The sequence below is a fragment of the Marmota monax genome, unplaced genomic scaffold, assembly GCF_021218885.2.
Source record: "Marmota monax isolate L192 unplaced genomic scaffold, Marmota_monax_Labrador192_F-V1.1 WCK01_AAM20220418_F8-fsc00021, whole genome shotgun sequence".
In the NCBI taxonomy this organism is placed as follows: Eukaryota; Metazoa; Chordata; class Mammalia; order Rodentia; family Sciuridae; genus Marmota; species Marmota monax.
In genome coordinates, this window is record NW_026695228.1 from 25,579,713 (window position 1) to 25,590,451 (window position 10,739).

The 10,739-nt window shown below is 56.4% G+C and overlaps 1 protein-coding gene across 2 annotated transcripts; it reads left to right on the plus strand.

Annotated features, from left to right (window-relative positions):
• Positions 1-467: 467 nt before the first annotated feature.
• On the plus strand, positions 468-9,712 carry Hook2 (hook microtubule tethering protein 2). Of its 2 annotated transcripts, none has more exons than XM_046437429.1 (22): positions 468-623; positions 1,147-1,232; positions 1,312-1,384; positions 2,180-2,230; positions 2,318-2,450; positions 2,566-2,633; positions 2,967-3,029; positions 3,789-3,869; positions 3,950-4,110; positions 4,202-4,342; positions 5,041-5,242; positions 5,471-5,581; positions 5,690-5,777; positions 6,135-6,204; positions 6,817-6,954; positions 7,035-7,122; positions 7,323-7,357; positions 8,448-8,530; positions 8,605-8,708; positions 8,942-9,052; positions 9,120-9,191; positions 9,276-9,712. In XM_046437429.1, exons 1-22 carry the CDS (start codon positions 579-581, stop codon positions 9,423-9,425), a joined length of 2,154 nt encoding a protein of 717 aa, XP_046293385.1. In that variant the 5' UTR covers positions 468-578; the 3' UTR covers positions 9,426-9,712. The 2 variants fall into 2 exon arrangements, with proteins under 2 accessions (XP_046293385.1, XP_046293386.1); XM_046437430.1 differs by having other exon boundaries at positions 8,608-8,708.
• The last annotated feature ends 1,027 nt before the right edge of the window (positions 9,713-10,739 follow it).

Sequence of the window (10,739 nt, forward strand, 5' to 3'; positions counted from 1 at the left end):
AGCCAGGAGGATGGCAAATTCAAAGCCAGCCTCAGCAATTTAGCAAAGCCTTAAGCAATTTAGGAAGACCTTGTCTCAAAATAAGGGCTGGCTATATGGGGTAAAAATGGAAAAAAAAAAAAAAGAAAGAAAGGGCTGGGGATGGCTAAGCACCGCTGGGTTCAATGCCTGGTGCCAAAAAAAAAAATTCTGTCAGCTGCAAGAAAAGAAGGAAATACATTTGTATAACAGGATGGGGCAGCTCCATCTCAGAAGGGTGGAGAGGCCCTTTACAATCCCAAAAGTGGGGGAGTAGGGGAGGTGGCTATCCACTCAATGCTCACTCCTGGGCCACACTGACCTCTAGCGGTAGAAGAGGCATCAGAAAGCTGCCCGGATCCAATATGGCGGAGACGGAGGCAAGAGCTGGCGTCTGGAAGAGATCATGTGCTCGGGGCGGGGCCTGTTCCAAGGGGGCGGGGCGGGGCGGCGCTCTAGGCAGAGCGGGAGGTCAGGGCTGCGGGCGCTCGCTGGTGGCGGACCCGGAGGCAGCTGTGGCGCCGGGGCTCGGTGGCCAGGGTGGATTTCGATCCGGAGCCATGAGCGTGGACAAGGCCAAGCTATGCGGGTCTCTGCTCACCTGGGTAGGTCGAGGGGCGGGGCTGGGGACAGGTGTGCGCCCGCTCCCCTAGCCCGGGATCCCTGGCCCTGCCTCGGTCCGCCCCTCGGTCCTGGGGCTGGAAGGAGGAAGGGGTCGCCGGCCTAGCAGGCCGTTGGACTCTAGTCTGAGCACCCGTCCCTGTCACGTGGCAGGCCTGCGTGGAAAGAACAGGTGAGGCCCCGCCCCTCTGTGCCTGGTTCACGTGGGGTGAGGGGGTACAGGTGGGCTGGCCTGATCACGTGGTGCCTGTGAGAACCAGGTGACTCGTAGTACCGCCCTGACCTGGTCGCTTGGACTTTGTTAGGCAGAGGTAAAGTGAGGCCACGCCCCCTTCGGTCTCAGGTGTGCAGAAGCCACTCCCCTGCAGAGCTAGCTTGGTGTAGCAACAGGCCAGTGCCTGCTCAATCTTGTGAGATGTCTCTTGGCCAGAAACAGTCTGCTAAAGAGGAGTGGCTCGGTGGTCTCAGGCCTTGAATCCCCGCGTTGCCCTTTCATTTCCGCCTCAGTTGCAGACGTTCCAAGTTCCACCCCCCTGTGCCAGCCCTGAGGACCTGAGCAGCGGCCTTGCTGTAGCCCACGTGCTGAACCAGATGTGAGTGGGGCTGAGGGGGAGGATCCCAAAAGGGTTCCCCAGCCAGCTCATTCCACCTTCTCCCCTCCCCTCCCCCCAGAGACCCCTCCTGGTTCAACGAAACATGGCTCCAGGACATCTCAGAGGACCCAGGTCCCAACTGGAGGCTGAAGGTGACAGGTGGACTCATGACTAGGGGACAGAATGGTGAAGAGATGGTCAGGGAAATTCTAGTCAAACACACATCCTGGGTGGTGGACGGAAAGCCCTGTCCAGAAAGAGGGACAGATGTCTGGTGATCAGCCAACTGTTTGCTCTTGAGTACCCATGTGTTGGGCATTCAGCAAAGAATAACAGATGAAAGCACAGCCCTGAGTCTAGTGATGTGGACAGACAACACATACACCAACATAAAAATTTACTTCCAAGAGCATTAGATTCATGAAGACAATAAAAGTAGAGCTCTGGAGGCACTCAGGAGCTTTGCACTACTGTTACCTGTGCCTGCAACCCCAGGCTGAGGCACAAGGATGGCACATTCAAGGCCAGCCTCATCAGCTTTGCAAAACTCTGAAGATGTGGGGATGGAGCTCAGTGGTAGAGTGCCCCTGGCTGCTTCCCGTACAAAAACAAAAACTTCCCCTGGATGCATCACCTAGCATGAGAAAGGCTTCCATTCCCAAACGGAAGATGAGAGGTGACTGGTGCAGTCATCCAGGTGAGAGATGACAGTGAAAGGTGGTGAGAAGTGATTGGATTTTGGAAACACATGAACAAAGATGGGCAGGTGGACACAATGGGCAGATAACCAGACGGTCACCTCTAAGGAAGAGGATATTTGTAAATGGGCCCAAACAGGATGAGATGAGCAGGGAATGAGTAGTGAAGTGGAGAAAAGAAAATGGGGACAGATTCAGGGTGGGGGGGGGCTGTTGAGCCCCTGAACATAGCTTCTTGGCCCTCCCCAGGTCAGCAATCTGCAGAAGATCTTACAGAGCCTGGTGGAATACTCCCAGGATGTGAGTAACTATAAAGGGATTTAGGAGGTTTGGAGAAGGGGGAGGGTCTGTGAGTCCCCGATACTCCTCCTTCCCTCTTGCACTCAGGTTCTGGGACACCCTGTGTCAGAACAGCACCTCCCAGATGTGAGCCTCATTGGCGAGTTCTCTGACCCCACGGAGCTCGGGAAATTGCTTCAGTTGGTGCTGGGCTGTGCTATCAGCTGCGAGAAAAAGCAGGGTATGGGGAGGGTTAGAGGGGGAGCTAGGGGATCCCTGGGGGTATGGCTCTGAGGAAATGCTCTTTCCTCCTCACCTCACCCCTGGGTCTCAGTCACCCCTACTTTGATTCCCAGAGCACATCCAGAGAATCATGACGCTGGAGGAATCGGTTCAACACATAGTGATGGAGGCCATCCAGGAGGTGGGTGGGGTGGCCCATGTGATGACTGAGGAGTGTCAGGGGAGGGAGCGTTTCCAGGGCAGAGGCAACTGGACACAGGCACTGCCCTGGTAAGGCTCTGCCTGGAAGTCAGCTGGCCAGACATCTCTGTCTTATGTTTCTGCCAGCACCTACCAGCTCTAAATCACAATCTCGCAGGCTCAGTAGAGCTCGCTTCCCTCAGTGCCAGAGGCAGGAGGGCAGTCTCTGGCTGGAGTGACTGGGCAGAACTGGTCGTGGGGACAGGAGAATGGAGATGGTCTAAGGCCGTCTTCAGAGAGCTTCGCTCCTCACAGTGCTTTCCCCCATCTCCAGCTTATGACCAAAGACACCCAAGAGTCCCTGTCACAGGAGACATATGGCAACTTTGATACACAGGTGAGGGTGGGAAACCTTGATAAAGATCCAAACCCCTTTACTGGTTCTCAGGGCTGCCTAAGGTGGAGGGGCTTGTCCCTAAGTGTATAAACCACCCCCATGCATTGGGAGTTTAGGCTTTTCCTTTGGCAGGTCCCCAGGGCTCCAAAATCAACTTTCTCCTAGTCCCCTGGTCCACTAGAACTCTTATATCTCATAACTAAAACACTCAGGGTCATCCCAGGTGAACTGGGCTGCATGAAATAACCACACAGAGACAGAGAAATACCTTTTTCTTTGGGTCCTTTGACGGCTCGGCTCCTCCAACCTTAGGGGTCCACAGAAGGAGAGCAGGAGCGCGTGCTGAACCCTTTTATTGGGGAGGAGCCATTCAAATGAGGCAAGAGGTCAGGTTTCAGGGGGTTGAGTCTAGCTTTGTGATGTCTGCTGTCAGCAGGTTGACTATGACATCTAGAAAGGCCACACCCATCTCATGAGCTGTGTGGGATCATGGCAGAGCAAGGGAGAAAACCCGCCCAAACAGAGGGGCAGCGTCCGTTCAGTCCACCCTGTGTGCTCAATGCCCACAGTTCACACATGCAGCCCATGGCTGGCTGGCCACAGCTCCACATTCTCATCACTCAAGGCTAAGGGGCACTCAGTTCCTATGTGGCAGCTCCCAACACCTTGGCCCCCTTCTCTCTGCCTCTACCAGTCCCAGCCTTATCCCCCTTCTCCTGGGACCCCAAGTTCTTCACCCCCAATCTTTGCTGATATCAGTCCCGCAGGTACTATTTCCTGAGTGAGGACGCCGAGGAGGGGGATGAGCTCCGGCAGCACTGTCTGGACCTGGAGCGACAGGTGGGCTGAGCTGGGGGGGCCCAGGGGGCAGGGTCGCCTCTGTGGCCCCTAAGCTCCAGCTTACCCTGGCTTGCTTGCAGTTGGTGCTCCTGTCAGAGGTGAAGCAGAGCTTGGTGCAGGAGAATGCCACCCTGCGGGAGCGGGTGGGCCAGTCACAAGCCGAGGTCACTCCGGGTGTTACTGCTAAGAAGCTGCTGCTGTTGCAGTCCCAGCTGGAACAGCTGCAGGAAGAGAACTTCAGGTACAGCAGTGGGGGTCAGGGCCAGGTGGGCCCCGGAGTGGAGTACCAGGACGGCCCTCACATGCCCCTTCTCTTCCGCTGCCACCCCCAGGCTGGAGAGCAGCAGGGAGGATGAGCGCCTGCGCTGTGCAGAGCTGCAGCGGGAGGTTACTGAACTCCAGCAGCGCAACCAGGCCCTGACCAGCCTGGCCCAAGAGGCACAGGCCCTGAAGGACGAGATGGATGAGCTGCGGTGAGTGGTGGGTCCCCAGGGCTGCTTACCACACACCTCCAGCATTGCCACTTTTGTAACCCCCAAATGCCCACTGTACCCCCAGAAAGCACCCCAGACTCCACTCTCCCACCCTGAATTCCCCAGGCCCACTGTCCTGAACCCCCCACCACATCGCCACGACCTCAGTGGACCTCCTGGATCCCCAGTGTCTGTTTGTCCCTCATGCTTCCCAGCTCCTATGGCATTGTCAACCAACACCCCCACAACGGGATGTTTCTAGACCCCCTCGGGCGCCCCAGGACTCTACCACTGCAGCCCTTGTTGTCCTACTGTGCTTTCCATAACCCCAAAGGGCTCTCTCTGGCACTCCTGCAATGCTGAAGTACCCTGTAGACCGCTACTGCACTCCTGAGAACCCCACAGTACTCTTGCCCCAGAGCTCTCCATGACCCCCAGGTTGTCCTTGGGGTGTCCTCATTCCCTTCTAGGTCCCTATCACTTCCTGTCACCCCACCACCCTTCTGTGCCTCCACAGGATCACCCCTGAGGATCCCCTGATTATGACCCTGGCTAATCATTACCCTGGCAGATCCCTGATACCCACTTCCATGACCCCTTCACCTGGGACCCATGTTCTGCAGGCTGACACCCCCGCCCTGAGGGCCCCGCATTCCTGCTGATCCCCGACTGCTCCTCTCCCTGTCTCCTCCCCACAGTCAGTCCTCGGAGCGCGCAGGGCAGCTGGAGGCCACGCTGACCAGCTGTCGGCGGCGCCTGGGTGAGCTGAGGGAGCTGCGGAGGCAGGTGCGGCAGCTGGAGGAGTGCAACGCGGGCCACGCGGAGCGCACGAGGCAGCTGGAAGACGAGCTGCGCCGGGCTGGCTCCCTGCGCGCACAGCTCGAGGCGCAGCGGCGGCAGGTGAGAGCTGGGGGAGCTGGGCGTGCAGAGCTTGTGGACCCTCAGCGCGTCTCCAAGGCCCCCCATGCGCACAGTCTTATATGTGGACCAGATCCCCTGTCTGGGTTTATAAGCTTAAGCTCCAACCCCTCCAGGTTCTTGGCTGGGTCCCTCTGGCCCCGCCCCTTCACCGGGCATTCAGTCGCTGCCCTCCTTTCACCGCAGCAGCCAACTCTCCTTTCTGTTCAGGTGCAGGAACTTCAGAGCCAGCGGCAGGAGGAGGCCATGAAGGCTGAGAAATGGCTATTTGAGTGCCGAAACCTGGAGGAAAAGTATGAGTCGGTGACAAAGGAGAAGGAGGTGAGGCTGAGGTCCCGGGTCCAAGTTCCTCCCTGCAAATCCCCAAATAGCCCACTTTCTAGGAGATTAAGCCTGCCTCATGTGGCGTCTTGCATCCTGTCCCTGCAGCGGCTGTTGGCAGAGAGGGACTCCCTGCGGGAGGCCAACGAGGAGCTGCGCTGTGCCCAGCTGCAGCCTCGGGGTTTGACTCAAGCTGGTGAGCTGAAGACCCATGGGGTTTCCGGGGAGGGGTGTCCTGGGGTGAACTGAGCCGCCAAAGATGATCCTTGAAGCCCGCCTCGGTGGCCCACACCATTAGAGCGGCTGAGACTGGAGGATTGCAAGTTCAAAGCCAGCCTCAGCAAAAGTGGGGCGCTAAGCAACTCAGTGAGGCCCTGTCTCTAAATAAAATGCAAAATAGGGCTGGGATGTGGCTCAGTAGTCAAATGCCCCTGAGTTCAATCCCTGGTACACCCCCCCCCCCCAAAAAAAAAAGATGATACTTGAAAAGAGGCCCTTAGAGCCAGGGACTGCGGGTGAACAGAGACCTGAACACTTTTCTCCCATTCTCCAGACCCCTCATTGGATCCCACCCCACTGGGCCTGGAAAACTTAGCTGCGGAGATCCTGCCTGCAGAGCTCAGGTATCCTTGGTCACTCAGAACTCTGGTTCCCATCCCTTGGGCCAGGGTTTGCCCTCAGCCCCGCCCCCTGCACTAGCCTTGGTTGCTTGGTGTGGGTTTCCAGGTCGTAGTCGGCCTCCAGATTCGGCTCTTACCTGGTCCAGGACTCTGGCCTTCTTCAAGATCTATCCTCAGCACACAAATTAGGTCCCAAACTTCTATTCCACATACAAAATCCCACATCCTAGCCTTGCTGACTTTGATCTGTGTCCCCAGGGCCCAGTCTTCATTGGATCCTCTGCTAGGTTCAGCCCCTGTGCCTTGATTGGATTAGCTCTTTCACAGCAGCTCTTCCCGTTCCTGCAGCCAGATCTAACCCTCTCCTGTACCCCCACCCCTGCCTGGTTCACCCTCTGGACGAGTTTACAGCTGTGCAGCACTTAGGTCTCACTTAGCGCTCTGCTCACCCACGCTCAGTCCCCAACGCCTTGCAGGATCTTCAATGCTTTTAATTCAAGGCTCCATCCTGCTCCTGCCTCCACCCGCCAGTTCCCCTCCTGGGCTGACTCGCAGCCTGAGCAGGCCTGCGGGAAGACTGGTCCCCAACCCTGTTCACTCCTCCTGGGTCTGCAGGGAGACACTCTTGAGGCTTCAGCTGGAGAACAAGAGGCTGTGTCAGCAGGAGGCGGCCGACCGGGAGCGGCAGGAGGAGCTGCAGCGCCACCTGGAGGAGGCCAACCGCGCACGCCATGGGCTGGAGACACAGCACAGGTGAGGGCCAGGGGGAGGAGGGCCTCGCGCTCAGAGCAGGACTGAGCTCGCACGGCACTGAGCGGCCCCCCACCCTGCAGGCTGAACCAGCAGCAGCTGTCGGAGCTGCGGGCCCAGGTGGAGGACCTGCAGAAGGCCCTCCAGGAGCAGGGGGGCAAGACCGAGGACGTGAGTGCCCACTTCCTCCCTGCCTGGTCCTTCCTCATGCCTCCCAGTAATCCTCCTCTCTCTCTCTCTCTCTCTCTCTCTCTCTCTCCTGCTGTCCGATGCCTGGTGTAGGCTATTGTGAGTACCCCCTCCCTCAACTCGGGAAAGGGTTCACCCCTCTGGGACCTCAGGACTCACCTCTTGCTGCTTCTCTCCCCCAGCCCACCCTGCTGAAGAGAAAGCTGGAGGAACACCTGTGAGTGGTGGCTGGAAAGGCACGGGCTAAAGTTGGGGGGGTGCATGCTGCGTCAGATGGGGAGTTGCTTGTGAGGGGAACGTTCGCTGACCAGATCCATGCGGCTCTGGTCAACTATGGTCTTATATACCCAGCAGAGGAGCATGGACTGTTTTGGGGACATAGTGGGCAGCCGCAAAGGGGTTTTCAGCCAGGTCATGTGATAAGTGATAATTGCTTTTTTTTTTTTTAAATAAAAGAAGCAAATTTGGTGGGGTGAGGAAATGCTTCTGGGGATTGAACTCAGGGTCTCTTGAGTGCTAATGTTCTATGGCTGAGCCGTGTCCCATCCCCTAGAAAAAAGTGTGGGTTTCCCCCCTTTTTTTGTTTTTTAAATTTTTTATTTTTTTAGTTGTTGATGGGCCTTTGTTTTACTCATTTATATGTGGTGCTGAGAATCGAACCAAGTGCCTCACACATTCGAGGCAAGCCCTCTGCCACTGAGCCACGACCCCAGCCCTTTTCCCCCAATTAAAAAAAATTAGTTTATTGCATCACCCTGTTGGGAAGAATCATATTAGAAGGACAGCAAATTAGCAGCAGCCCAGAAACAAGTGTTTCTTGTAGTCCATAATCTCTGTGCCCCCACCCACCTGCTGGCACAGAATCTCTTTTAGAAAGGTCCCTGGCTGCTGGCTGAAAAATGGAACTGAAGGGTTGAGACAAGAAGAGGTTGGAAAAGGATGATGGTGGCCAGAGCAGCTTGGGGACTGTAGGATGAGGAGAGGTGGACAGAGAGGCCACCACTAAGGATGTGGAGGGTCACAGCCCTGATGGCTGAGGAGATGGAGGGGCCAGGGCTTGCAGTTCCCAAACGTGGTGGGGAGCAGGCAGGGAGGTCTGAGCAGCCTGTCCCTTTGGCTGATGAGAAGAGCCGCCGGCACAGCTCACAGCTGGAGCGCTTGCCTGGCGTGTGTGAGGCGCTGGGTTCGAGCCTCAGCACACATATAAGTAAATAAATAAATGAAGGTATTGTGTCCATGTACAGCTGCAATAATAAGAAAGGAAAAGCAGGTAACTCAGAGGTGAGCCCCGTCCCTCCCTCCCGCAGGCAGAAGCTGCGCGAGGCGGATCTGGAGCTGCAGCGGAAGAGAGAGTACCTCGAGGAGCTGGAGACACCCACCGACAACAGCAGTAAGGGGGCTCCGCCGCGGGGCCGGGGGCGCCTGGAGCCCAGCATGGAGCTGAGGGGCTGCCTGTCCTCCCAGCAGCCCGTCGCATTGAAGAGCTGCAGGACAGCCTGCAGAAGAAGGACGCGGACTTGCGGGCCATGGAGGAGCGGTACCGCCGCTACGTGGACAAGGCCCGCACGGTGAGGTCGCCAGGAGCCCCTCCGTCCTCAGGCCTGGCCTCCCATTGCCTGTGCCTCCTACAGACTCACCCTCTGCCAGCCTCCGGGTCTTTGCCCGGCCTTCTGCCCTGGTCATAGCCCACCAGGTCACAGCATGCTTTCCCGCTGCTGCGGGCTGTCACATTTAATGTACCCCAGTGTGGCAGAGGAGCCTGTGAAGCCAAGGTCACCTGACTGATTCCCCCAACTTCTAGGTCATACAGACCCTGGAACCCAAGCAGCGGCCACCTGGGGAAGGAACCCCAGAACTCCACACCCTGAGGACACAGCTCCGGGAGCGGGATGTCCGCATCCGGCACCTGGAGGTTGGTGTCCTTGTCCCTTGGTGCAGCCCCTGGCACACCCAGACCCCTAACTCTTGCCTCCTTGCAGATGGATTTCGAGAAGAATCGAAGTCAGCGGGAACAGGAAGAGAAGCTGCTCATCAGCGCCTGGTATAACATGGTGAGTGTACCGACTCCGCGGCTAGAGAACTGGGGGCCCCTTGGAGTTTACCTGAGCCCAGCTTGCCACCCCTCCTTCCTCTAGGGCATGGCCTTGCAGCAGCGAGCTGGGGAGGAGCGGGCGCCTGCCCATGCCCAGTCATTCCTGGCACAGCAGCGGCTGGCCACCAATGGTCGCCGTGGACCCCTGGGACGCCTGGCATCTCTGAACCTGCGCCCTACTGACAAGCACTGATAGACCTCAGCACCCACCCACCCGCCTGCCTGGGGCTTCGCCCACTGTGGATGCCTCCAGCTCACCTGGCACCAGGCAGCAGGCCTCAGCCAGCTGCTTAGGAGCCTCAGGGCCATGACCACTGCCCTTTGCTCCCCAGATTGGGGGAGGGGGAGGTCAGGTGGCAGGTACAGGCCTGTTCTTTTCATCAATGTGATTCTTAGCCTTGATTCTCTCTCTGGAGTTAATGTGCTGCCTGAGGAGAGCCTGATTTTATAGAAGAAGAAGAATAAACACATTAAATCTGCTGTGGCTGGCCTCTGGGCATCATTGCAAGGGACAGAAGGTTGGCCAGTGACTCAGAACCATTGTGGGTTTTTTTTCTTTTTTTCTGTACTGGGGATGGAACCCAGGGCCTTGTACATGCTAGGTAAGCACTCTTCCACTGAGCTACATCCCCAGACTTTTTTTTTTTTTTTTTTGTGTGTGTGTGTGTGTGTGTGTTTGGTTCTGGGAACTTAACCCAATGACACTTTGCCACTGAGCTACATCTCTAGTCCTTTTTATTTTTTCAGGCAGGGTCTTGCTGATTTGCTGAGGGTGTCGCTAAATTGGTGAGGCCGGCCTCAAATTTCCTGCCTCAAACTCTGGAGTCGCTGGGATTACAAGCATGGACTATGGTGCCTGGCCATACTCAGACCTTTTTTTTTTTCCCCTTTTTAAATATTTATTTTTTAGTTGCAGTTGGACATAATACTTTTATTTCACTTAAATTTATCTTTATGTGGAGCTGAGGCTCGAACCTAGGGTCTCGCATGTGCGAGGCAAGCACTCTACTGCTGAGCCACAGCCCCAGCCCCCACACTCAGGCCTTTTAGTTTTTCATTTTGAGATGAATTCTAAGTTGCCCAGGCTGGTGTCACATTTGCCATCTTCCTACCTCAGTCTGCCAATTGGTAGGATCACAGTCTTGCACTTACTGAAGTGAGAATGACCAATCAGTGAGAACTACGTGGGTGTCTGTGTGTGTGTGGATTTTGAAGAAGCTTCAGACAAAAATACCTGCTCTCAGCAGCGCACACCTGTAATCCCAGCTGCTCGTGAGGCTAAGGCAGGAGGATTGTGAGTTCAAAGCCAGCCTCAACACTTAAGAAGGCTCTAAGCAACTCAGTGAGACCCCGTCTCTAAATAAAATACAAAATAGGACTGGGGATGTGGCTCAGTGGTCAGGTGCCCTTGAGTTCAATCCCCGGTAACCCCCCCCCCAAAAAAAAAAGTCCACTCTCATTGGATGGAACGTTCCCAGTGAAGGGAGATAGATAACAAGCAGGTAAG

Bases quoted from the DNA above. Each gene is read 5' to 3' on its own strand.
- Hook2 (XM_046437429.1), top strand. From the start codon at position 579: ATGAGCGTGGACAAGGCCAAGCTATGCGGGTCTCTGCTCACCTGG. The intron at 4,111-4,201 runs GTACAGCAGTGG...TGCCACCCCCAG, and splicing joins CTGCAGGAAGAGAACTTCAG to GCTGGAGAGCAGCAGGGAGG. The intron at 7,123-7,322 runs GTGAGTGCCCAC...TCTCTCCCCCAG, and splicing joins AGGGGGGCAAGACCGAGGAC to CCCACCCTGCTGAAGAGAAA.